We start from the raw sequence: 27,664 nt of genomic DNA, 5'->3' as shown, positions 1-27,664 counted from the left end.
TAGTCAAAGAGAACTGAAGCTGCACTTTCAGTGGGATATTTAGCTTAAGATAGTGTCCTTAAATTGCCACCGAAGGGCATCCAGCTTGACTTCTTACTGCTTAGCCAGAGCATTTGGGGCAATAATTTACTGGCGAACATTGGATTGGAATGTAAAGTTATAATCTGTCAAATACGTGTACTAGGTATAATCTGTCAAATATATTTCTCATTGTTAAGTGATGATTTCTAAGGTTCTTAATTTTAACTCTGAAGTCCTTTCATTTGTTCTGTGATTAATTTTGACATGGTAATTTAACAGTTTTTATCTGTTAGTACTGTAAGAGTGGAAAAGATGAAGACACATGTGCCAGGATCCCCTCTTTTTCCCACATTTCATTTTAAAAAATGTCTTATTTGGGGAATTTTAGAGTAAGTTTTCAGGCAAGATGTTTTCATGGTGAGTAATAGCTAAAGACTATACTATGTCATTGTGAAAGGCAAAGGTGAAAGCCAAACATTCCTACAATTAAGGTGATCTAGATCAAGGTTTCCCAGTCTTGGCACTATTGAAATTTTGGTCTAAATAATACTTTGTTGTGGGAGACTGTCCAGTTCATTATGGAATGTTTAGCAGCATCTCTGGACTTTACCCACTACAATACGAGTTACAACCAAAAATGTCTCCAGACATTGCCAAATGTCCTCTAGGGGGTAAAATCTCCCTTGGTTGAGAACAATGAGTCTAGAGAATTTGGCAACCCTCGCACTACAAAATACTCAAGAGTCAGGAGAAAATATAAAAATCCCTTGAAATACATTATAGTTTTGAATGCAACAAAGTAAGGAGCATCCCAGGAGCAAAAACAAAGAGAAAATTGAAAACCTGTGTACTAAGAAGAATTGGTACTGATATTTCTGGGTAGGAGGGGGGTAGATTTGCTGATTTTCATGCAAATATAACTGATCTTTATTTTTATTTGATACATGATTTACACACAATAAAATATGCAGATCTTAAGTGCTCAGTAGATTTTGGTGGTTGTATAAGCTCATGTATCCACCACGTAAGGCAGGGTATAAAACATTAGGGACTTACATTTTAATTGCTGCTCAAATGCTGGGAAGGAGGCCTGTCTATAATAGGTAAAAACTTGGAACTGAGACCCCTGTGTAAAGCCAGGGGCTCTTGAAGGGCTATACCTTCAGTGAAGAGAAAATCTAGAAAAAAAAAATCCTCTTGGCACCAGGAAGTGTTAAGGAAAATTTTGTCTGTCCTGGTCTTGGGGGTAGGGGGAGTGTGTGTGTGTGGTGGGGCGGTGGGTGGAATCTCCTAAAAATCTAGAAGCTTGGGCCTGCCCTCACAAGTGCTTAGAGTTTGAATTTATACTACCATCTTGATCTAGGAACCTTAAGCTGAGAAATTAACTTAAAAAGTAGATCCAGGAGTGCCTGGCTGGTTCAGTTTATAGAACATGAGACTCTTGGTCGGGTCATGAGTTCCAACCTCACGTTGGGTGTAGAGATTACTTAAAAAAAAAAAAAGTAGGTCTAGACTTGTTTGGATCCTTCTTCAAACTAACCATTTCTCCCTTTCTCAGTTTAAACAAATTAGAGAGACAGGGTAATTTGACCACAGACTGAATATTGTTGATACAAAACAGTTACTAGTTTTGAATTATTATTTTTAAGAATCCTTTTAAAAGAAATGAAGTGAAATGATATGCTATCTGGTATTTCGTTTAAAATAATTCAGCTGAAAAAAGGTGGATAGTGAATGGAGATGTAGATGAAACAAGATTAGCTGTGTGTTGATTATTGTTGAAGTTAGGTAATATATAGATTGCAGTTCATTATGCCATTCATTTTACTTTTGTATGTGTTTAAAAATTTCCATTAAAAACAAAAGTTCTTTGAGGGTGGTAATACCCCTGGAGCACCAGATAGAAGCAAATGTAAAACCTTTATGGAGGGCCATAACTTCAACCCAACCCCTATAGAATTCTCCTAGATAAAATCCTGCTGTTCTCAACAGGACCTTGCCATCAAAAGTTATAAAGCACCGTAAGTGAGAAATAAGCAGATAGAATAAATACCAGAATTAGACCTCTAATAACTTTGGTTAATAGTAATGTTAGACCATAAAGTAACCCAGTGAATTTAAATGGATAATAGTAATATTAGAAACCATAAAATAACCCAGTAACTTGAAAACATGAAAAAGAATAAGACTCCCTCCCCCCAAAAATCTGGGCAAATTTGGAAACCAACTAATTAGAATTTCTATAAATGAAGAATATAGTTCTTAAATTTTAAAACTCAAATGACTAAGTTAGATAGTTGGTTAGACCTACCTTAAGAGAAAATAAATAAGTTGAAAGGTAAATCTGAATAATTAGAGAATGACATTGCAAGATAAAGGTGCATGATGTAGAAATTAAAAGACATGGAGAAGAAAATGAGAAGATTCCAGACTATATATTTCATAGGATTTCCAGAGAAATTGAGAAGAGGCAATACTTTGAAGAGGAGTATTTAAGAATTTCCTAGAATTGACAAAAAAGACATAAAATTCACAGGATGTACAGTGAATCCCATCTGAATAAATAAAACAAAATACAAGAATGGAAATAGATTATATAACTTCCAAATTAGTACAGGAGGAAAAAAGAATAAAAACTCATGGGGCGCCTGGGTAGTACAGTTGGTTAAGCATCTGACTCTTGGTTTGGGCTCAGGTCATGATCTGAGGGTGGTAAGATCAAACCCTGGGTCTGGCCCCATGCTCAGAGCAGAGTCTGCTTGGGATTCTCTCTACCCTGTCCCTCTGCCCCTCCCCACTGCTCACACTCACACTCGCTCTCTAAAATAAATGAATCTTAAAAAAAAAAAAAAAAGAAAAAATTAAGTCAAGAAAGGCGGTGAGAAAAACCCAGAAAAATCAGGTTAAATAGCATAAAATAATATGGTAGAAATCAAACATATCAGTGATTACAATAAATATAAGTGTGCTTAGTAGTTAAGACAGAAATTGTCATGTTGGATTAAAAAAATTCATCTGTGTGCTAGGCAAATTGCTTATTAGAAGAAAGATGAGGTAGGAGCACCTGGGTGGCTCAGTTGATTGAGTGTCCAGCTCTTGGTTTTGGCTCAAGTCATGATCTCAGGGCCATGAGACCCAGCCCCACGTTGGGGCTGAATTCACAAATATTAATATCCATGCTCAGTGTGGAGTCGGCTTGGGATTCTTTCTCTCCCTCTTCCTCTGCTCCCCCCACCCCCCACCGCTTATATTCTCTCTCTCTCTCCCTCTCAAATAAATAAATAAAATCTTTTTAAAAAAAGATTTATTTACTTGTCAGAGAGAGACAGTACAAGCAGGGGGAGCAGCGGGCAGAGGGAGAAGCAGGCTGTCCGCTGAGCAGGGAGCCAGATGAGGGTCGATCCCAGGACCCTGGGATCATGACCTGAGCCGAAGGCAGACGTTTAACCAACTGTGCCACCCAGGCGTCCCAATAAATAAAATCTTAAAAGAAGAAGAAGATGGAGAAGAATGAGTACTAGTCATTTTAGATAAAATACACTTTAAGGCAAAAATTACTAGCAATAAAGAAGGTCAGTATAAACTTGTTGCATATAATAACAGATACGAAATACAGAGAATAAAAATGGACATAACTGCAAGTAGAAATCAACAAATCTACAGTTGTGGGTGATTTTAAGACCTGTTGATAGAAGATAGATCAAGCAGGTAAAATATTAGAAGATTTGAATAACACAATTAAAACACTTGATTGAATATGTATAGGACTCCACAACTCCCATTACAGAATGCTTGTGTTATTCAAGCCCTCTGAAAATATATACATACAAAGGCTCAAAAAGTTCTAATCCCCAAATCAGGTTCTCAACAAAATTCAAAAACTGGGCATAAAAAAAACCATGTTCTTGGGCGCCTGGGTGGCTCAGTTGGTTAAGCAACTGCCTTCGGTTCAGGTCATGATCCTGGAGTCCCGGGATCGAGTCCCGCATCGGGCTCCCTGCTCAGCAGGGAGTCTGCTTCTCCCTCTGACCCTCCCCCCTCTCATGCTTTCTCTCTCTCATTCTCTCTCTCAAATAAATAAATAAAATCTTTAAAAAAAACCCAAAAAAACCCATGTTCTCTTATCAATCCTTTTAGGGTGAAGATTAGTAACAAAAATGCCCCTGCTTCATATTTGGAAATTAAGATGAACTAGTTTACTTTCCCTATACAATATGCTCATGTGAACTTCTATTTTTATTTTAGATTAACAGTAGATCCCATGGTGAGTTTTACAAATACTAAATTGTCCTATTTGGAACTGGTCAAAGATGTCAATTGTAGACTTTCATAGCTCTTTTCCAACTCGCAGGATAATGCCTGCCACAAAACAATAAAGCAATAAAGACAGCACTCTTCAGATGAAGGAATGCCATTAGTTACATAGTCACCTTTTGTTTCTAGACATATATAAGGGTTTAGAATTTACATTCCCATTCAATTTAGCTATAAATATATAGCTACAATAGCATTAAACAGGTCAATGTAGCTGAATTCACAAATATTAAATTTGCTAGCTTGTTCTTTCAGCTATTAAAAGAGATTTTTAAAGAATTAGAAGTTAAGGGGCACTTGGGTGGCTTATTTAAGCATCCGACTTTTGATCTCAGCTCAGGTCCTGGGTTTGGGACCCACATTGGGCTCCACGCTGGTTATAGTGCCTACTTAAAAAAAAAAAAAAAAAAGAATTAGAAGTCAAAAAATTAAGTTTCTAGACTTATTGAGTACTTACTATGATTAAGGCACAAATCTAGACATGAGGGTGAAGTGGGGGTGTTGTATAAGATGTTGGCCCTTGGGGCACCTGGGTGGCTCAGTTGGTTAAGCATCTATCTGCCTTTGGCTCAGGTCATGATCCCAAGGTCCTGGGATCGAGCCCCACGTCGGGCTCCCTGCTTGGCGGGGAGCCTGCTTCTCCCTCTCCCTCTGCCTACTGCTCTGCCTACTTGTGTTCTCTCTCTTTGCCAAGTAAATAAATAAAATCTTAAAAAAAAAAAAAAAGATGTTGGCCCTTAAGAAAGTTATGGTTCATCTTACCTGAAATTTCAAGTTATAATGCTCATGTCAAGATGAGGTATTCTGTGGGGGAATGCCTATATATATAATCATGCAAAGAAAAACCCTGAAGTTGCATTAAGTGCTAAAGAGGGAACACGAAGAATTTTGTAGTTTAAACATTTCATGTTAAGTAGTTAGCTTTACTTTGAGCTAAAGTGAGGTCCTTAGAAAAACAATATTGTATATTGTTTTTTACACTTTGGATTACACTTTGAACACTTGGGCGGGAGGGGACACTGGGAAGATAATTGGTGTTTGTAAGAAATAAATTAAGTATAGACGTATTTGTAATTGCTGTTAATCAGTATTAACTTACATTTGCTAAGAAGGGGAATGTACTAACTAAGCCTCTGTAAGAGAGGAAAGTTTTATTTTGATCACTCAACATCAATGGCTGCTCATGCCACTGTGTGTCCCCTACATGCTGGCCTTCTGCCAGATAAAATGTGCCAGACAAGCAAACTCCTAGAGATGCTCTTAAGAGCAACAGCAGCTTTGTTCAGGAAGAAGGGAGAAATGCTTCTTTGATGAGCTGAGATAAGCTCATCTCGTGAGAATGTATGAAATGGAGCCCATGCCAGCTGATAACATAGTGTACCAGCTGATCTGTATTCTCACCCGAAGAAATTTCAGCTTCAGTCTGGTTCTTTTCGTGTTCTAAGTGTTGTATCTGATTCTTCCTTGGAAATCATTACACCTCAAAAATCTCCTGCCCAGATTCCCTGCAGGCTTCTCTAGGGCAGATTACTTACCTTTATTGTTGTAATTCTTATTTACCTCTATACAAAGGAACAGTTAGAGCTGTGTAACTTCAGGCAAGTTATTTAATCTCTGTTTCTTTGCTGTTAAATATAAATGGTATCAGCCTCTTATAGTTGCTGTGAGAATTAGAGAGAATTCCTAGTACAGAGAAAGCACTTAGTAAATAATAGTTATTAGTTATCATTATCTTAATATCATTAGGGGGCATTGCTCTTACAGTGTTCTGTCTTCCTCAAGTACTTATCTTCATTGGCCCAGAATCACTAAAAATGTTTAATATTGTTGCCTGATTTCTTGAGTCTTCATGGTGTGTTTGGAGGCAGCTGTTTTCTTTTTTTTTTTTAATTATTATTTTAAGTAAGCTCTGTGCCCAACGTGGGGCTTGGACTCACAACCTCCAGATCAAGAGTTGCCTGCTTTACCAGCTGAGCCAGCCAGGCACCCGTAAGGCAGCTGTTTTCAAACTCGGTTTTCTGAACAGTTCCAAGGGAGGTAATTTTTTTTTTTTTTTTTTAAGGTTAAGCAGGATTTATTTTCATTTGTAAGAGAGCCCTGTTACAACAGCTTTATTCAATTCTCCTAAAAATGGTGGCATTCTTTTAAACTATTCTTTTAAAAGCAGCAGTTATATAAATAGAATATTGGATTCAACCTCAAAATGTGGGCCCTAGTTAGCTTTATTATTCTGCATGTGATCATGATAAAAGATTAGGATGTTCTTCACATTTCCAAGTTTTAAAAAGCTTGTTCTTACCAAACCTCTAAAAACAGCCATTTGAGAGTAAACCAGCAGAGCATTACATCATTCCAATGAAGTGTAGGTATCATTACATGCACCAACAAATGACATGGCTAGCTTCTGCATTCCACTTAAACAGAATTTATTTTACACCTATTATACCAAACAGCATTTTAAACACTGGCATATAAACTCCCTAAGAAGATAAAGCAAAGAGAAAAGTGTGTATCAGAAACAAAATACACTATCACTTAATAGTCTTCAAACATTATTGCACTTTAACTTCCATAATTTTGACAATGCATTCATGGAATAATCTGCAGACAACTAATTTTAACAGACAAAGAACAGTTTAAGCAGACATGACTGTCCTAACTGTATATTAGGTAAGAATTTTACAAATATTATAAGCAGTAATGGTGGAGCTGGAGAGTATCACATCTTCTCTGTGCCGCACAGAAGTGTGCTGGAACCTGGGACCCTTTCTAAGGCCACAGCTCTTGGCTCTTGAGGCCTGCAGGTGTCAGCCCTCACGTCTCCCTGTGCTTGTGGTTTGGTGATACATTGGGTGTCAGGATTTCTTCTGATAGCTTTATGGAATGGATCGATGAGGATAACCTCGAAGAATTTGTACATGGACTCTTCGCCAACCCAGTAAGAATTCAGGACTCTCAGAGCTGCACAGTGGCATCTAGCTCGCTCTTCTGCAACAGACGGAAGGCCTTGGGCAAACTTCAGCCAGTTAACGCCATGGTGGACAGGCTTGCCCTATGTCTCACCCTTAGGAACTGGGCGTTTGCGGCCACTGCATTGCACACAAATCCAATATATGACACAGCCTTGCTTGGTCTTGTATAAGGGAGGTACTTTTGGATTCAAAAATATTTTATTCAGATTTCATCTGTGAATTTTAACTATTATCTTAAAAAGAAATAATTTGTGAACTCAAGTGTTATAAAAGCCAGAACTTTCATTCGTAAAGGCTCTTACCGTATTAACATGCTGCCAAGTTAATTCATTTTTGTGCTTTTCCTATCATCTCTGTTTAATCGAAGGTTATCCTGATAAACTGTTGAAAATAAAAACAAACTGCAAAAAATAACTTGCTGCCATTTGCAGATATTGCTCTCCAATTTTAATTTACAATCAAAACAAAATGCAAAATAAGTAGAATTCTGTAGTGGATATTTAGGAATGCAACTGACATACATAACTTCTATTTTTATTGCTTTGTATTAGAAGAGACTTATTCCCATTGACTGATTTTATAATAAATTCATCTTATAAATCCCAATTAAGTCATCTGTTCTAATTGTGGATTTATCTGCTACTTTGGGAAAAAACAAATATTTATAAGTAAATATTTGTGTATTCTTTGGTAGCATTTATTGACACTGTTATGTGGCAGGCATTATGCTCTAGGCTAAGGATATATTTGACAGGCTACAAACTGATAGCCTTTGGCTAAACACAAACCTATTGGGTTTCTGCATAATTGTGCATTTAGAAGAATAAAGACTATTGATTTAAGAATACTTTGAAACCACTGATTTGTAAAGTGTCCTACCTCTTCCAGTCAGTTGACTTCCACTCTTGCTTTTGCAGAGGTCCAGCTGGAGTAAGAGCCCAAGCCCTGGATAGGGATGGAAATCTGGTAGAAGATTTTGTATTTGATGGAGGAGTTGGGGATATTGGAAATCGCATTCTTCATGTGAGAAATGCACCTTCCCCTGCTGCTACTTCTTCTCTTGCGATTTCTGGAATGATTGCAGATGAAGTACAACAAAGATTTAAATTGTAAATAATGTAAGGAGCTGGAATGCATTTTAATTTCCACATTAAGCAACAAGAATATACTAATAGCATCCTTTAAGGAAAATGATTTGAAAATCTCATTTTTAGGTATCTCGTTTGGGTAACAACTGAATTGTTAGAATGCTGTAACATAGAAATAATAATTTTTTAAAGTCCATGCTCTTTTACCTTGTGAATAAAGAAGCAAGGTACAGTTATATCTGTCCTGAATCCCTGACTTTGTTATTGACCTCTCCTCACCAACCATGATCTAGAGATTTGGCTCTTCTAGAATTTCTGGGAACGAATGCACAAAAAATTGACTATTCCCTTAACTGATGGCACAGAAAATTGATTATTCCCTTAACCTTTTGGCTTTATGATATCTCACCTTTTTTTTTCTCTCCCAAATAAGAAAATATAGTATATTGTAGGTTGTAAACCTCCTTTTAATTTTAATTAGTCATAGGAAAACTCACATTATTTGGAGCAACGGTATTTGTATTTGGGAATTTAAAATTCTTGATTTAAAAAAAATATATGAAATTTCACATTTTTAAGTAGTTTGAATAAGAGCCTATATTAGCTATAATATTTGTAAGAAATAACTTCGCAAAAGAAACATAAAGCCTTTATTATTCCCAGTCTTTTTATAACTGACTTAGTGTGGGGTTACCACTAAAGCAGTACACCATGAGTGGTTCTTGCCTACTCTTTATAGTCTTTTGTTGTTGAGAAACTAAAAAAACTTAGAACTGATAGGTTTTTTATGAGAGCAGTTTTAGAATCCTGACACTGGTATACAGAACTCTGTAATTTTAACAATTATTTACCTCCATATCTCTGTTTTTCAGTCACACCACGTTTCTCAAACGTTGGCCAAGATCACTAATTATTCATGCCTACTTGGTTTTCAGGGATCCTATGAACTTTTATGAGGATATTTCTTCATTTGGGGGAAATACCTAACTTTGAGGCATTCACTTTTGTAAACCGCAAAAGTGCCTTACATTCATGTGTACTTCATGAGTATTTTAAATTGTGGCCCAGTGCCAATACTGTATACTGTATATACGTGTGTGGTCTCTGTTGGAATGATTCTTGCAGTTCAGAAAGTTGGAAAATAGAAATATAAATGAATTTATGGCAGCCTACTCATTGCAGAAACTTTTATTACAGAACCATCATTTAGATGAGACATTTTCATTCATTCCTTCATATATATGCTCTCTCAGGATTAATCTTCCACTGTTCATTCTTTCCTCTTATCTCTCCAAATCTGTGTGATAGATGAGTAAGGATGTGCATTTTGACTGATAGGAAAAACTTCTGTTTTCTTCCTTTTCACTTCAAGCCTCGGTGATTACATTGTTTGAGCTACCTCAACCATTAATCTGAAAGGCTGTATCACCAGCTCGTGTTCAAGAAGTAGCACATCCCAGGTATAGACGAGGCAGTTATTTGACACTTGGGATGAGCATTTTGAAAGCATTCAGAAACCAGCCCTAATGGTACTTTGTAACAACTGATTCCTCCAAGAAATGTGACACACAGGATATTTTTCTATTCTATTACAAGACTATTAAGAGATGGAAAATTTTACAATTCTGTTTCATGAACAGCGAGATTGCATATATACTAAGCTGTGAAAGTTTGAAATTACAAAAATAACTATTCTAATTAAAGCAACCCTTATTCCATTTGGGTCTATATTATGCCCCCAAAAAATACAAGTGAAAAAAATTATTGAAAGTGTTTTGAATGTGGAGGTTATTCTATTTGTAAAACACTTTATATCAATTGGGTTTTGTTGTGTAATACTGATATGATATTTAAAAGTTTTGTGTACTTCTGAGAGAAGAAAAATGTAAATTAATATTAAAATATTTTAATGAGCCTTGGTGTTGTGAATATAATTTTTAGTTTCATAAAAACTCTGATTCAAGTAAATGTTTTGTATGTGAAACATGAACTATCATAGCTTTAAATAGAAGCCAATCTTTAAAAAAATGAAAAAACTATATTTGTGTATAATATAAAAATGAGGTTTATATTTTAGGTAAAAAGTGGAGCACTTTCCCACTTACAAAAATGGCTTTCAATTTGGTAATGGTGGCAATATCTGGCTGACCTCAGTGTCATCTTCATACCCCAGAGCACCAGGGAACATTGTTTCTGTTCCATAGCAGAATATATAATGTAACATATAAACACACAATGCTTTGCGTGAGGTGGGGGGGCAATAAATCAAATTGGAGTTTCATAAATAATTATAGTTTCTCTTAGGAAGACATTCTGGTATGCTATCTCTTAGAGGGCTTGGTTTCTGGGCATAAGCCTCCCATAAGGGTTATAGGGCAAATGATCTTAGAGCCTGCTCCAACTTCATTTCAGCAGGTGGACTGTAACAGGACCAGAGTTAGCTACAGCAACAAACCATGAAAGTGAGTGACAATGACATTTATTGCTTCCTGTGGCATTGCTTTGGTTTGCTTCTGACAGGCAGCACTTGTAGCTTTAAATAAATTGAGGAAGTAGGAGAGAGTAAATGGGAGAAATGTTGAGTAAGTCCTTCTTGAAAATGCTTTTCAGTGGGAGAATATTAGTGGTACAATTTTCTCTGCCTTTTAAAATTTGAGATGTGCTTAGATTATTCAAGTTATCTTTCAAAAGCCATTCTAAATTCTAAAAAGACAAAATTACTATTTATCAAATAAATATAGCATATTAATTTTAGCTGAAATTTATGATCGAGTATTGTATGTGTTTAATACCTCCATTTTTTTAATTTAAAAGATTTTATTTATTTATTTATTTATTTATTTATTTATTTATTTGAGAGAGAGAGAAAGAGCAGGGGGTGGGGCGGAGGGAGAGGGAAAGGGAAAAACAGGCTCCATGCTGAGCATAGAGCCCAATGCAGGGCTCTGTTCCAGGAGCCTGGGAATATGACCTGAGCCAGAGGCAGATGCTTAACCCGCTGAGCCACCCAGGCACCCACAATACTTCCCTTTTTTTTTTTTTTAAAGATTTTATTTATTTCACAGAGAGAGACAGTGAGAGAGGGAACACAAGCAGGGGGAGTGGGAGAGGGAGAAGCAGGCCTCCCGCCAAGCAGGGAGCCCGGTGTGGTGCTCTATCCCAGGACCCTGGGATCACGACCCGAGCCGAAGGCAGATGCTTAACAACTGAGCCACCCAGGCGCCCAATGCTTCCATTTTTTAAAAAGGATTTTATTTTTAAGTAATCTTTACACCCAATGTGGGGCTCAAACTCACAACCCTGAGATCAAGAGTTGCAGCCTCTACTGACAGCCCACTGTGCGCCCCTAATACTTATATTTTTTAATACTTGAAGCAAGTGTTTATAATGGGGTTGGAAAATTTTTTTTTTAAGATTTTATTTATTTATTTGACAGAGAGAGGGAGAGCACAAGCAAAGGGAGCAGCAGGCAAAGGGAAAGGGAGAAGGAGAAGCGGGCTCCCTGCTGCAGGACTCCCCTAGGATCATGACCTGAGCTAAAGACAGACGCCTAACCGACTGAGCCACCCAGGCTCCCCAGGGTTGGAAATTTTTTATTTACAAAATTTTTAAATTAATGTTTTGAGTAAGTACAACATTGTTATGGTTGAAAATTCAAAAGTCCCCAAAATGTACTCAATAAAAGAATCTCCTCGGGGCGCCAGGGTGGCTCAGTCGTTAAGCGTCTGCCTTTGGCTCAGGTCAGGATCCCAGGGTCCTGGGATCGAGCCCCGCATCGGGCTCCGTGCTCAGCAGGAAGCCTGCTTCTCCCTCTCCCACTCCCTCTGCTTGTGTTCCCTCTCTGGCTGTGTCTCTCTCTGTCAAATAAATAAAATCTTAAAAAAAAAAAATCTCCTCTCCTCCAAGCCATCCAGTTCTCATCCTGACGCAACAAAAATTATCAATATCTCTTGTACAGCCTAACAGAGATGATATATGTAACAAAATCCCGCCTCTATTTTTTTTTTTTTTTAAGATTTTATTTATTTATTTGACAAAGAGTGTGAGAGAGCACAAGCAGGGGGAGCTGCAGAGGGAGAGGGAGAAGCAGGCTTCCCGCTGAGCAGGGAGCCTGATGTGGGGCTCCATCCCAGAACCCTGAGATCATGACCTGAGCTGAAGGCAGATGCTTAACCGACTGAGCCACCCAGGCGCCCCCCGCCTCCATTTCTTTTACACAAGTGGTAGCACACTCTGCATACTATGTTATAGTCCCTGCTCTTTTCACTTTGCACTGTCTCTTTGATAATGTTCAAGTAGCCTGAACACAGTGGCCTGGTTCTTTTCGAATGATTTTATAGCTTCCATTCTGTGAATTTACTGTTATTTGTTGAACAAGGCCCTTATATCTACTGATGATTATTTAAATTGTTTATTTCTGGGGTACTTTTGTTTTTGCTGTAACAGTACTGCAGTGAATAACTTTGTGTTAAATCATTTTACATATAAGCAAGTATACCCATATTCTTAGAATTTGCTGGGTCAAAGGGTATTTGCCTTTGCAACTTTGATAGATAGTGTCAAGTTGCCCTTGGTAGAGGTTGAAGCAATTTAAGCTCTCATGAAAATTATACTAGAGTATTTATTTCCCCATATTCTCACCAACATAGTATATAATCAGACATTTTGATCTGTGTGGGTGGCTATTCTAGTAGGTAAAAAATTAATGGTATAATTTAAATTTTTGTAATATGAGTGAAGTTGAACATGCTTAATATATATATATTTTTAAGATTTTATTTATTTATTTGTCAGAAAGAGAGAGAGCACGAGCACAAGCAGGGGGAGTGGCAGGCAGAGGAAGAAGCAGGCTCCCGGCTGAGCAAGGAGTCCAATGCAGGACTCTATGATACCAGGACCTTAGGATCATGACCTGAGCCAAAGGCAGATGCTTAACTGACAGCCACCCAGGTGTCCCCATGTTTAATATACTTAAGAGACGTATTTCTTTTCTGTGAACCATTTTTTTCATATACTTTATCCTTTTTCCCCTTGAGTTTTGGTCTTATTAATTTGTAGGAACTATTTACTTATTTATTTGAAGTAGGCCCTATGTGGAGCCCCACATGGGGCTTGAACTCATGACCTGAGATTGAGACCTGAGCTGATTTCAAGAGTCAGATGCTTAACTTTCTGAGCGACCCAGGTGCCCCTGTAGGAACTCTTTTAGGTATTAGGGAAATGAACTATTTAGAAAATGAGCTGCAAATATTTTTTCCAGTTTGTCATCTGCCTTTTGGCTTACCTTGTGATTTTTTTTCCATTCATTTTTAAAAATAGGTTTATCAATCTTCTAGATTTTGTATCATAGTAGAAACATCTTTTGTATTCTGAAGTTGTAAACAAATTATTTTATGGTTTTAATTTTTTTACATTTAAGTCTTTGATACTTCTGCAATTTATCCTAGTGTAGAGTGTGGGGTATGGATCCAACATTTTATTTTGGGTGGCCCATTTGTCTGGTTGGGATTTTTATGGGTGTCCTTCTTGGGTTATCCCCCACATGCACGTGGATCACATTTCTGTTTGCCTAGCTCAGAGATCACAACTCAGATGCCTGTAGAGACTAGGCAGGTTACATAAAAGGGTGGAGAGTGCCAGGTAGGGAGCATAGCCAACTGGAAATGGGATGGCATACTTTTCTAAAGAGGGCAGCCACTACCCACTGCCTGTTGATTATTCTTTTGCAGGAATGCAGCAGGGCCCAATGTTGCTAGATTTTTGTCAAGAGAAGGGAAATCCATTTTTATATAAAATCTCTTGATTTTTAAAATGTTAACGATTTTAAAATTTAAATATAGATTTGGATAAACAGAATGTGTCTTCAGGCCAGATTTGGCTCAGAGAAGTCTTCCAATATCCTTGGCCAAGAATGAAACTTCCCACTAACAACTTTACTCTCCTATAATACAATCACAGTCTAGTAGTTTGACAGCCTGGTAGTATACAGCTGGAGTTCTGGAAGAGGAGAGAAAAGACAGTCTATATAACCCAGTCTTTGTCGTCACTGATTGAAAAAGTAATTGGAGAAATACAAGCATTTCACTATCTTTTTATCCCAAGTACATGGGAATGTGGATATGTCTTTATTAGAAGAAATTCGTGCTTCAGTGGGTATTTGGATTAGAAAAATGAGTTTTCCAGCTCTGTCATTTTGGTTTTGCCAAATGACAAATTGGTGTGTGTTTTGGGAAGGATAATTGTTGGGTTACTAATCCCAGAACTGAAGCGTGGCAGTTTTTTTTCACCCTGCTCTTCCTTTCCCTTCCTCACTGCTGGTGGCTGACCCCACTGTGTGCTGAGGGCTTTCCAAGTCTCACCTCCTTCAGTCCTGAAAACATCACTCGATGAAATAGTTAACTATCTCCAAATGCCGAATAGCCATGTAGAGCACACGTTAAACATCGTGTCCTGCGCAATGTCCCTTTCTCTCCCCATCCTGAACTGCTCCCCATGACTGCAATACTGGGGCTCAGAGTGACACCGAATCAGGGTTGTTTTGGGAAGGTCGAGAGAAGGGAGCGTTTGTGTAAAACACAGTCATTTGGGTGGTCTGTCTGGAACAGGCCCCCTGCCAATCCCCAGCACAGGCCGACTTCCACCGCCGGCCCCGGCGCCTCTGCAACCCCGCGACCGGCCGGCGCCTCTGCCAGCTCCGCGGCGCGCATGCTCCGTGCGGGGCTTCTCCGGCGACCCAGGGTAATGAGCGCCGGGCCCAGGGGGCGGGCCGAGCGGCGACTGCTAGAGCCGGGACCTCGGCGGCGGCCCCGGGGCGCTGTGCGCGGCTGCTACAGGGGCGGCGGCGGCCAGCACTGTGCGCGCCAGAGTGTGGCTCGCTCGCCCGATGCGCACGCCCGCTCGGTCCCCAGAGCCCTCTAGAGGTGACTCGGGCGGGCCGGGCGGCGTTGCCTGTTGGGAGGGCGGGGATGAGGCAATGAGGAGACAAGCTGCCGCCGCCGCTGCTCTCCGCCAGCCGCGGCCGTAGCGGGAGTTGGGGCGGGGGCGAGGTCAGCCGTACCCCGCGCCAGGTTGCGAACCCAGACAAAGGAGGAGGAGCCGCCCGAGAAGAGGGCCAGCGCCGCCGGGAAAGAAGGCCGCCGTCTCGGTCGCAGCTGGAGGTCACCCGGACTCTCGGCCGCCGCGCTTCCTCTGCGGACGCTGCGCGAGGCGAGGCCGCCTGGCCCGAGGAAACCGCCCCCGGAGCCCCCGCCCACCCGCCGGCGCCGCCCCCGAGCCGCCTCTGCCCTAGCTGCGGCCCGGGCGGGAGGCGGCGGCGGCGGCGGCGGCGGCCGGCGAGGCGAGGCGGCCCGCGCCCTGCCTGTCAGGCCACCCGCCCGGCCCGGCTCGGTCCGCTGGCCGCCCCTGATGCGGAGGCGCTGCCGCCGGGGCCATGCAGCAGGCGCCGCAGCCGTACGAGTTCTTCAGCGAAGAGAACAGTCCGAAATGGCGGGGACTACTGGTCTCGGCCCTGCGGAAGGTCAGTGCTGGTGCCCGGGCGGCCGCGGGGGCCGAGGGAGGTGCCGGGGCGGCCGCGGGCTGCGTCGGCTGAGCCCGGCGGCGGGCAGGCGGGCGGGGCGGGGGTTGCCCAGCGCGGGGCCCCGGCGAGCCTCTAACGGGGAGCTGCACGTCCTCCCATGCTCGGGTCCCGCGGGCCGAGCTGTTGCTCAGTGGCTGGCTGGGGGGGACAGGGGATTGCCTGTTGCATCCCAAAGGACGTGTTCTCAAGTTTTTGCCTGGCCCCGGAAGGAAGGTTTTGTTATGATCATAAAAATGGATTTCGTGTTGCAGTCATTTCGTCAGGCAACTTCCGCCGTTGGCCAATTTGTTGTCCTCAGGCTGGATTAGGGCAAGAGAAAGTCTCGCTGGTGTTTACATAGTTTCTAAAACAAAAGTTCATTTCCAGGCCCAGTAATTACTTTTAATCAGGTTCTTTGGGGGTGTTCCCCTAGGCAGTTTGCTTGTCAGGGGTGTCCATTCAGGAGGCAGTACTTTTTTGTAACATGGATGTGTTTTACGTGTGAAATGTCAGTGGGCCCTAATACTCCTTTTAACAATTCTTGAGGGAAATTTAAAGTGCTTCCTCACTTCCTGCAAAAGGTGTCCTACCCATTTACAAGAGATTTCCCCTAACATATTTGGTGTTTTTTCACTGGGTGCAGTGTAGAACTTGGAATCATTTTAAGGGGGCAAAAAAGGTGCAGCTCATAAAAATCAACCTTTCAAGTTTGGTTGTATCCTGGATGCATCTCTCCTGTAGATGATGTGAGTCTTCGTTTGTGAATTTAGATAATCATACTATCATTTCTATAATAAACCTTTTTGTAAGGTCAAGACATTTAAAGACTGCAAGGTTAGACATCATGCCTGCTGAACATGGGCTTCCATTGACATTGATGCAAGGGGTTAGTACCGTCTGCATTTTGTGCAGAGTAACCAAGAATAAATTTTTAAAATAATAAAGAAAAAATAAACATTAATTTAAAAGACTGCATTTGGAAAATAAATCTTCATATAACAAATTTCTGTAAATGAAAGGAAGAAGCATATTTTAAAGGTGAGAACATTTTCCTCATGCATTCAGAGTTTCAGATTTTCCATCGTTTTCATAATTCTTACAAGGAGATATTGCCTCCAAGCAAGGAGATATTGCCTCCCTTGGGCCAAACACCAAGTCATGTCTTTTTAGAGAACTTGGTGGTGGAGGTAACTAGGGATAGTTATCATTTCACTGGCCTACTAGGTGTTAAAGTTAATTGACTTGACTTCCATGGGCAGCCTGATTCTACAAGAAGAGGGAAAGAAAAGCAAGTGCTCTAAGTAGTGATAATGAACTCTGGCCCAAGTTGAAAAGTAAAGGGGGATATGATATGCTCAGCTAGTGGTACTTTCTGGTAGCAAATAGTATTTGAATGTGTGTTGCATAATTTATTCAGTAGGTAGCTTTGACCCTAATAATCCTGCATGAACAGAGACAAATTTACTTCTTCAGGTTAGGGTGGAAACAAAGCCATAACAAGTATCCTAGTCCATTGCTTTGAGACTGTTATTTTGCATTTATATGCTGTGCTTGTTTACCTGGAGCTCAGGTGTCTTGTAGATCTGTATTGTCTTGTATCACAGTTCTCATAGATCCTTTGCTTCTGGAATAAATACATCTAAGAAAATTTGGTCTTTTGCGGTGAACTGAATTCAAAAAGCAATTTCTATTTAATTAATTTACTGTTATTACAGAATTGAGATATATTCCTATGGAAGACATTTTTTATATTTTTGGAAAATTTTTGGTGTTAATAATAACTGGATTATGTCCAGTACTGTGGCATCTGGGTATTTGTGGTATTGCAACATCTAGGTTTATGGTGCCTGCTAAGAGTTATTGCTCATAAGGAGCTCAAGGTTCACTCTTCCTTTGTAGGATGTGTTACATTCTGGTATGTACCTGCCAGCCATACCTTTGTACAATGAGAAATCCTGCCATTTTGAGGGAGGCTCTGTCTTTACAGTCAAAGCATCTAGAACTTGGCTTGCTTCCTTCCTCCAGCTAACAGATAGTTATAAAGACTACTAGGATTAGTAGTAGTAGTAGTAGTAGTAGTAGTAGTAGTATTGGACTACTAGGATTTTTCTCCTCCAGTTGGCTTTTTCCTTCATTGAACATGTGGAATACTTCATTTAAGTTTTTTTCCCTTTATTTTTATCCGGGTATTTTTTAAATTGAAATATAATTGACATTAACATTTATTGAACACATTTTAGGTACTTGGCACCATGCTGGAACTAAGATGAAATAAAGATGAATAAAAGCCATGCTCTAAAGGTGTTTACCATCTACACTGAACATTCTAAACTTTTTGGTTTTGGTTTATATAGATGAGATAGCTAGCAATTAGGAGCTCAGAGTTATGTAAGGAATATCTATATGTGTGTGTGAAAAGAGCAATGTAGTTTAATTGGCTCTATCAGATTCTACTTGGGCATCTTGGGGGAATCTCTAAAACTTGAAGTGTAATTTTCTGAAAGGTAAAATCATGACTCATGCAAATATAAACGAACGTGTGTCAGTGATTTTGATTCAACTTATTACCTAATAGGGGAACTCATAAGTTAATGTTAAAACTACTTCATATGAAAATTTTAGGAGGTAGGTATTTAATAGACAACTTAATAAAGGAATATTAAGATAAGATTCTTGGGTTAGATACAAAATTAGTTAATACCCTATAGGAATAGAAACAGTAAGTTTTGGATTGTCTTTTCCACTGATACGAAATTATTTGCATCTGTACCAGACAAAAATCTCAATGTTAATCTTACAGGTTTGTAACATAGCCCAGTCAATAGAGAGTATTCAAAGGTTTGAGCACAGCATTGTACTGAAAGATACCTAGTAATCTCTTCTGTTTATTTTCAAGTTTTGGCTAATTTTTATGAAAATCAGATTATATGGTGAAGTCACCATTGTTGACCCTGAAAACACGGGGTTTTTTTAAACCAACATTAAATATTTATTTCACTACATAGAAACACAAACATTGAAAAACAGATTTATGGAGGGGCGCCTAGGTGTCTCAGTCGTTAAGTGTCTGCCTTCCACTCAGGTCATGATCCCAGGGTTCTGGGATCGAGCTCCGCATCGGGCTCCCTGCTCCACGGGAAGCCAGCTTCTCCCTCCTGCACTCCTCCAGCTTGTGTTCTCTTTCTTGCTGTGTCTCTGTCAAATAAATAAATAAAATCTTAAAAAATATATATATTTATGAAAAAATTTTGGAAATAGAAATGTGTTGTTCTTTAACTTTTTTTTTTTTTTAACTTTTAAAACAACTTCAGGTAGAGCATTTAAATACATAAAGAACTACAAAGGGTAAAGCAGAGGGAAATGACATTACTAATGGATAATACATGGATTGTTAACATTACTGCTAAATTATGTGTCTTCCCTAAAAGAGCCAGAAACATAAATGCCTTCACCACTACTCCCCAAGAAGACTGAAGCTATCATATTACTTGAGAGGAAAAAAGAGTGGGGGATATACTTGTAAATGCAGCTTATTACCTGTGTCTTTGAAATGCCTTTGGTGCTTTGTGTTTGTGCTATTGATTGTATGCTGAAAAAATCAGTGTAAGCAAAATTTACGTATGGGAAACATGCCTTGAAATCATTTTATCAAGTTTTTTAGTCTCTGTTGTTTCCCTCGTAGATGCATTTTCTGTGGGGTGTTCTTCACCAGGCTAAATGTGGAAAAGAAAATGTCTATCTGTAGTTTAAAATGTCATAAGAGAGTTAGAAAGAATTGGTTGAACTGTTCCTGACTCTAATTCAGGTTAAATATGACCCCCCCCCCCCCAAACATTACAGTTTGCTCTTAGATATCTGTTTAGAATGTAAGAGGTATGAGACAATGTCTATTAATTAAATAGCAGTCTATGGCAAGGAAGAAGAAGGCAGGAGGTTTTGGTTTAGAAATGCTTTTGTGAACTCTGGAAGATTCTAGTGTTTCTGCCTTTGTACTGTCTCTTGGAACGATTTTCGAAGACTGCTCTGAATCTTTCTGGGGCTCAGAAGAAAAGTATAGGGTCTTTGAGAAAATAAGATTTGTGTCACTGACACAAGAGGGTCAGGGAAGGCTTCTCTAGGGAAGTAACATTGTGCTGCGTTCTGGAGGATATATTCAAATATTTACGGAGTGCCTCATGGGTGCCCTGCACTACTCCTGATACTGAGGTTGTATTTAAGGCCCCTGCTCTCATAAAGCTTCCATTCTAAATGCCTGTGTGGGAGAGGCCTGGGAAGGACAGACAATAAAGAACAATTATCTGAAAGATCAATAGGAATTAACAAGACAAAGAAAAGGGAGCGAAAGGCTGAGGGAAAGGTAGGAACATGACTTGTTTTAAAGAACCAAGACCAAATGAAGAGGCTAGTTGGTAGACCAGGTTAAGGTTTCTACCTGAGAGTAGGAAGCCCTGTAGTGTTATTTATGTAACAAAATAATTAGATTAACTTGATCAAAATTGCTTTTTAAAAAGATCACTCCAGCTGAAAGCTAGGAATGAATAGGATATCCTATGATTTTTTTTTGTGATGTCAGGCCTGTTCTGGATTTCCTAAAGCCACTGACTATAACAGTAGAACTCCAGGGAGTCATTTGGAATTATTCCAAACTAATAATGACCCAAACTGACCCAAGGGGTTCAGCCAGAACTGGATGAGCATTAGGAATGCATTTTAACTTGCTGCATTTAGCTCCCTGTCAGCCATGATTTAGTAGCCATCCTCTATTTTCAGTTTAATTTTGGTATGGTATATTTGGAGCAATAATGTTCCATTAAAGTGTTTTATGCTGACTATCCAAAGCATTACCTGTGTTACCACTTGATATAAATCAAGTATATGTCTTTTATTTTAACCATGGCCTTTCTTTCAAGGGAACAGTAGTTTGATTACATTGTCTGTTTGAGTCAGGAAGGAATTTTAATGGAACTAATGGATTTAGCATTATCTCATGTAGTCACATTTATAAGAACATATGATAGCAGAAAATCTTTGAAAGGTGTAACGCATTATACTCTTCACATTTTTTTCTTTTTTAAGATTTTATTTATTTATTTGACAGAGACACAGCGAGAGAGGGAATGGGAGAGGGAGTGGGAGAGGGAGAAGCAGGCTTCCCACGGAGCAGGGAGCCCGATGCAGGGCTCGATCCCAGGACCCTGGGATCATGACCTGAGCCGAAGGCAGACGCTCAACGACAGAGCCACCCAGGCGCCCCTACTCTTCACATTTTAATGTGTAGAAATGAAGCAACACAAAATTACATCAAGATCTAGATACGAGCACTAGTATTGTCTCTTCCAAGTAAGATTTTCATTCTCCCTGTTTTCTTCATTAAATCATTTTGTAAACTCAAACATTAGCTCTTACTTACATAGCACTTTCTAATTCTTTCTTAATCTACCCATTAGCAGTATTTGGCAGTTGAACTCCTCCTTTTCTTATTTGGCTTCCAGGACACCAAGCTCTGCAGGTTTTCTCCCTCTGGCTATTACTTTTAGGTCCTCTCCCTTGTTGAGTCCTCTTCTCCCAAACTACATCATCCTGACCTTCCCAGAGCTTAGTTTTTGGACTTCTGTTTCTATTTACAGTCACTTGGAGATCCCATCCAGCCTCATGGCTTCACATGTCATCTGTATCTGATGATTTCCATATTTTTATCTCTGGCTCAGACCTCTCTCCTGAGCTTGGGTATCCAACTTCTTTCTTGATACTTCCACAGGGATGTGTGATAGGCATCTCAACCATTACTGAGCTCCTTCTCTCCCCACCAAAACCTGCTCCTTTTGTAGTGTTTCCTTTATCAGTAAATGGTTAGCTACTGCATCCTTCTAGTTGCTCCAAATAAAAATCTGGAGTTGTTCTTGAATCCTGTCTTTCTAATTTGTCTAATCTGTCAGCAGATCGTTCAGCTCTACTTTAAAAACTGTAGGTATACTCAACCACCATTTCTTACTCTTCCACTTCTACTACCTGGGACCAAGCCATCACCAATCTCCTGGAGTGCTAAAATAGCCTATAACTGGTCTCCTCTCTTCTGCCCTTGCCCCATTCAGTCTTTTCTCAACACAGCAGAGATAAGCGATATCTTGTCATTCCTTTGTTCAAAACTCTCATTGCTTCTCAGAATAAAAGTCTAAGTCCTCTCACTAGGTTACTATACTCTGATGCTGCCTGTTGCTTATACATCTCTGACTTCATACTTCTCTCCCTTTTTTGCTCTGCTCCTTCCCCACAGTGGCTTCCTTGTACCCACAGATACATTCTAATGTGTAGACATCAGGGCTTTTGTTCTTGCTGTTTCTTCTGCCTAGAACAGCCTTCCTGCAGATTAAAAACATGACTGGTCCTCGTACCTTCTTTAAGTCTTCAGACAAACATCATCTTGAAAAGGACTCCTCTTGCAGCCTATTTAAAACCACTACATCCCCTGCTTCCTGGACATTCCTATGTAGATGTTCACAACATAACCCAATCCAAGTTTATTATTGTCCCAACCTCCAGTATAAACGATATACTCAATATTCAAGCCAGAAACCTGGTCATCACCCTTCCCTTCCATCTCACATCAGGTTCAGATCTCATCAACATTGAGTCTTGATTCTTTCTCCTAATTAGAGGTTGTTTTTTTTTTTACCTTTTTTGCTATGTATCCCCAAAAGAATTTTTTAATTGCATGTTTTTATGTTGACATCTAAAAATGTTCATCTTCAAGTTCAGTTAGTTGCAGAAGATATAATTTTATGTGTTCTAAATACTGATATTTTAAAGTAAAACAGTTCCATTAGTCTTTTATTTTTTATTTTTTTAAGATTTTATTTATTTGAGGGGCACCTGGGTGGCTCAGTTGTTAAGCGTCTGCCTTTGGCTCAGGTCATGATCCACCGCTTGGTGGGAAGCCTGCTTCTCCCTCTCCCACTCCCCCTGCTTGTGTTCCCTCTCTCGCTGTGTCTCTCTCTGTCAAATAAATAAATAAAATAAAATAAAAGATTTTATTTATTTGAGAGAGAGTGAGAGAGAGCACAAGCAGGGGGAGGGTCAGAGGGAGAAGCAGACTCTCCTCTGAGCAGGGAGCCTGACTCAGGGCTCGATCCCTGGACTCTGGGATCATGACCTGAGCTGAAGGCAGACACTTAACCGACTGAGCCACCCAGGCACCCCCCCATCAGTCTTTTAAATACATCTGGTGAAATCTAAATACCATAGCATGTTGATATCCACCACTGATCCTTTTAAAATATACATGACAAAGTGCTTTTTTTTAAAACGTTTTTATTTTAATTCGAGGTAACATAACAGTGTTGTATTAGTTTCAGGTGTACAATATAGTGATTCAACAATTCCATACATCATCATGACAAGTGCACTCCTTAATCCCCATCACCTATTTCACCCATCCCCCCAATCTTCCTCCCCTCTGGTAACCATCAGTTCTCTATAATTAAGAATCTGTTTCTTGGGAAGCCTGAGTGGCTCAGTTGGTTAGGCGTCTGCCTTCAGCTCAGGTCATGATCCTGGGGACCTGAGATCAAGCCCTGCGTCTGGCTCCCTGCTCAGCAAGGGAAACGTCTTCTCCCTCTCCCTGTGCCTGCTGCTCTTCCTGCTTGTGCTCTTTCTGTCAAATAAATAAATAAAATCTTAAAAAAAAAAAAAATCTGTTTCTTGGTTTCTCTCTCTTTTCCCCTTTGCTCATTTGTTTTGTTTCTTAAATTCCACATATGAGTGAAATCATATGGTATTTGTCTTTCTCTGACTTATTTCACTTAGCATACTTTCTAGCTTCCTCCATATCGTTGCATATGGGACAAAGTGCTTTTTTTTTTTTTTTTTTAAGGTTTTATTTATTTTGCAGAGAGAGACACAGCGAGAGAGGGAACACAAGCAGGGGGAGTGGGAGAGGGAGAAGCAGGCTTCCGCCGAGCAGGGAGCTTGCTCGATGTGGGGCTCAATCCTAGGACCCTGGGATCATGACCTGAGCCGAAGGTGGACACTTAACAGCTGAGCCACCCAGGCGCCCCGACAAAGTGCTTTTTTTTTTTTTTTTAAAGATTTTATTTATTTATTCATGAGAGACAGAGAGAGAGAGAGAGAAGCAGAGGGAGAAGCAGGCTCCCAAGGAGCAGGGAGCCCGATGCGGGACTCGATCCCAGGACCCTGGGATCATGACCTGAGCCGAAGGCAGACGCTTAACCATCTGAGCCACCCAGGCGCCCCTAAAGTGCTTTTTTAACAGTTGGAAATTTTACGTTATTCTTTTTTCTCTGTGAACTTTTCATTCCACTTCCTCTGCATAATTATATTTTAATATATGTTTATGCTTAAAAGTCTTTGATCCCTCCTTTATATTTACACTTTCCTCAACAACAAAAATGCTGTATATTTAATTTTTAAAAATTTCTTCAATGACCATGAAGCATCAAATTCTTTCTTTTAGGGCGCCTGGGTGGCTCAGTCTGTTAAGTGTCTGCCCTCTGCTCAGGTTGTGATCCTGGGTTCCTGGGATGGAGCCCCACATCAGGCTCTCTGCTCAGCAGGGAGTCTCTCCCTCTCCCTCTGCCCCTTTGTCACCCACCCACTCATGCTCTCATGCCCTCACTCTCTTCTCTCTCCCAAATAAATTAATTAATTAATTAATTTAAAAAATCTTTTAGAGTGAATTGCTAGTAGGACATAGTTGATCAAAAGAACATACATGTCATGGATTTTGAAAAATTAGTAATTATAAAGCTTTGTTGAATATGCATTATTCAGTGACATGTATGTGGCTGTTTACATTGTTTTTAAATTAGTTCATGTTTCATGGGTGACTATTGCTAGAATGAGATAGGGTCTTGCAGGAGTGAATCACAGTTCAGCATCATTTCTATTCCTGTTTCCCATTTCTGTAGATATAAGCCCTGAGAACCCTTGTGAACATAAATAGAAGAAAGATTTAAAGCAATCAAGCTCATTTTTTAAACTTTTTTCAAATTATATGCCAAAAATTGTTATCTATCAAAAAGTTAGTCTTAATGATATATCAGCCAGTAACTTATTTAGGTTCTCCTGCAATTTTGTTTAAAGTAAAAAGTTGGAAACCACCTGACTTGCAGAATGATTTGTTGCCTGGTCTTCAGAGCTATTCACTTTTCCATTTTCTAGGTTTTCCAGGACATGCCAAAAGACTAATAATTATAACTGTTACTTTTTTGCTTAGAGATACTTTATAGTCCAATATATCCAAGAAAGATTGGGAAAATGAGAACAATATTAACTTTAGTACACTTTAGCTATGATGATATTTATTAATAACATGTATTTTACCTTATCATGTTCTTTAAACATATTTTCATTGAATCCTTGGAGCTGTATATCTAGTTCATTGTATTCATTTTCTGTTGCTGCTTAACAAATTATTATAAGCTTTAGGGGTTTAATACAACACGGGTTTATTGTCTCAGTTTTTGTAAATTAAAAGTCTAGGCACAGTTTAGCTGGGTTCTCTGCTTAGGGTCTCAATCAAGGTTTTGGCTGGTGCTGCAGTCTCATTTGAAAGCCTCTTCCAAGCTCATGTAGTTATTGGCAGAATTCATTTCCTTGCAGTTGTATGTCTGAGACCCTCAGCTCCTAGAGGCTGCTGCCATTCCTTGCCGCATGACCCTCCCTATAACATGTCAATTTGCTTCTTCAAGGCCAACAGGAATGCATCTGCTGCTGTTTCTTATCTCGTACTCTGCACCTGCTTTTAAAGGACTCACCTGATTTGGGTCAGGCCTATCCAGGATGATAATGTTTCAGTTAACTCGAAGACAACTGATTAGGGACCTTAGTCAGTTTTGCCTTATATGGTAACTTGATCATAAGAGTGCTATCCCATCATATTCCAAGTCCTGCTCACACTGAAGAGGCGTATACAGGGCGCCTGGGTGGCTCAGTCAGTTAAGTGACTGCCTTCGGCTCAGGTCATGATCCTGGAGTCCCGGGATCGAATCCCGCATCAGACTCCCTGCTCAGCGGGGAGTCTGCTTCTCCCTCTGACCCTCCTCCTTCTCGTGCTCTCTGTCTCTCATTCTCTCTCACAAATAAATAAATAAAATCTTTAAAAAAAAAAAAAGGCGTATACAGAGCATGTACATCAAGGGGTGGGAATCCTAGGGGCCACCTTAGAATTCTGCCTACCACACTCATTCATTTAATGTAAAATATTCACCATATAACCAAATCGGTAAGGTTAGTTTTAATTTTCAAGCCAATCAACCTCATCATATTTATCTTATTTGAGACAAGGTCTGACTTAATTTTCCAGGTCAAATGAATGTCTTAATACATGTCACATGCCAACCATCTCACTTCTGAATTCTAATTGTAAGATAAAAAAATAGTTAAGGTGTGAAAACTTGCTTTGAATTTTTTCTTTTGAGTGAAATAAAGTAATGTTGCCTTTTAGTATTTTTTTTTTTGTAATAATTTTATTTATTTGAGAGAGAGTAAGAGATCACGAGCAGGGTGGGAGGGGTAGAGGGAGAAGCAGACTCCCCGCTGAGCAGGGAGCCTGATGTGGGACTCATCCCAGGCCCCTGGGATCATGACCTGAGCTGAAGGCAGATGCTTAACTGACTGAGCCGCCCAGGCTCCCACCTTTTAGTTTTTCTTAAAGATGCTTTCTTTTCTTTGTTTTCGTTATGTTTTTCTTCTTAGTAAGGCTGTGTTTTTTGACAATAGGCTAGGGGATGGAAGAAGCAACGTACTTAAATGAAAAATATTTGTAGTTGTCTCTTTGTTTGGTGTCCTAGATTTATTATTTTTTTATTGCCCCCTGCCCAGAGCAGCACACCATAGTGAGATCAGAGTAAAGATCTGCCTTTCTTCAGTAAAGTGGGAGGGGGGCAGTTGGGAAGAAGAGGTGGGAAAGGAGAACCTGTTTTCTCCTTGAGTGCAGGTACCTTGTCAGGCAGATGATCTTTTTTTTTTTGTTTTTTAAACATTTCTTTATTTATTTGAGAGAGCGAGTGAGAGCACGTGTGTGTGAGTGGTGGGAGGGGCTGGGGGAGAGGGAGAAAGAATCTCAAGCAGACTCCCCACTGAGTGGGGAGCCCGACATGGGGCTCGGTCCCATGACCCTGAAATCACGACCTGAGCCAATAATCAAGAGTTGGACACTTAACCAATTGAGCCGCACAGGCACCCCTGTGGTAGATGTTCTTTAAGAAAGAGTACGTATGGGGCGCCTGGGTGGCTCAGTCGTTAAGCGTCTGCCTTCGGCTCGGGTCGTGATCCCAGGGTCCTGGGATCGAGCCCCGCATCGGGCTCCCTGCTCAGCGGGGACCCTGCTTCTCCCTCTTCCACTCCCCCTGCTTGTCTTCCCTCTCTCACTGTGTCTCTCTCTGTCAAAGAAATAAAATCTTAAAAAAAAAAAAAAAAGTATGTATGGTAGTTTTGATAGTATGCTGAAGGAAGTGGGTATTTGGCTCAGGGAGTCTTAAACTTTGAATAAAGCATATTTAGAATAGTGATCTTTTCCTAGTTCACAGGGGAAAAAAGCCAGTATTAATTTTTTTCAATTTCAATTTTATTTTTTGCTCACAAGTTTTTCTTAAGTCTATGGTATGGTGCCTACTGCTGTTTACTTGCTAGTGTGTAATGGAAGATTGTAAAACAAATGAACGAGAGAGGTTTTTTTTTTTAAGATTTTATTTATT

General features: G+C 39.9%; 2 protein-coding genes across 8 annotated transcripts in view; both read left to right on the top strand.

Moving 5' to 3' along the window:
* The window catches only part of L2HGDH (L-2-hydroxyglutarate dehydrogenase), a 44,448-nt gene extending 34,138 nt beyond the window's left edge, over positions 1-10,310 (top strand). For all 3 annotated transcript variants that reach the window (XM_045900811.3, XM_064571025.1, XM_064571024.1), the window contains one exon: positions 8,225-10,310. In XM_045900811.3, the coding sequence (XP_045756767.1) occupies positions 8,225-8,420 (196 nt within the window). In that variant the 3' untranslated portion in view covers positions 8,421-10,310. The remainder of the gene's footprint in view (positions 1-8,224) is intronic.
* A 5,370-nt stretch (positions 10,311-15,680) lies between these two features.
* The window catches only part of SOS2 (SOS Ras/Rho guanine nucleotide exchange factor 2), an 89,039-nt gene continuing 77,055 nt past the window's right edge, over positions 15,681-27,664 (top strand). For 4 of the 5 annotated variants that reach the window (XM_054513694.2, XM_064571009.1, XM_045900804.3 and 1 more), the window contains exon 1: positions 15,681-15,911. In XM_054513694.2, coding sequence (XP_054369669.1) covers positions 15,825-15,911 — 87 coding nt within the window. In that variant the 5' untranslated portion in view covers positions 15,681-15,824. The remainder of the gene's footprint in view (positions 15,912-27,664) is intronic. The other variant, XM_045900803.3, reaches the window with a different exon arrangement.

This window comes from Mirounga angustirostris, unplaced genomic scaffold, assembly GCF_029215605.1.
Source record: "Mirounga angustirostris isolate CCGP_5_RB_7025 unplaced genomic scaffold, mMirAng1.0.hap1 SCAF_9, whole genome shotgun sequence".
NCBI classification, from domain to species: domain Eukaryota; kingdom Metazoa; phylum Chordata; class Mammalia; order Carnivora; family Phocidae; genus Mirounga; species Mirounga angustirostris.
The sequence above is the reverse complement of the archived record's forward strand: the minus strand, read 5'-3'. Positions and strand labels throughout refer to the sequence as shown.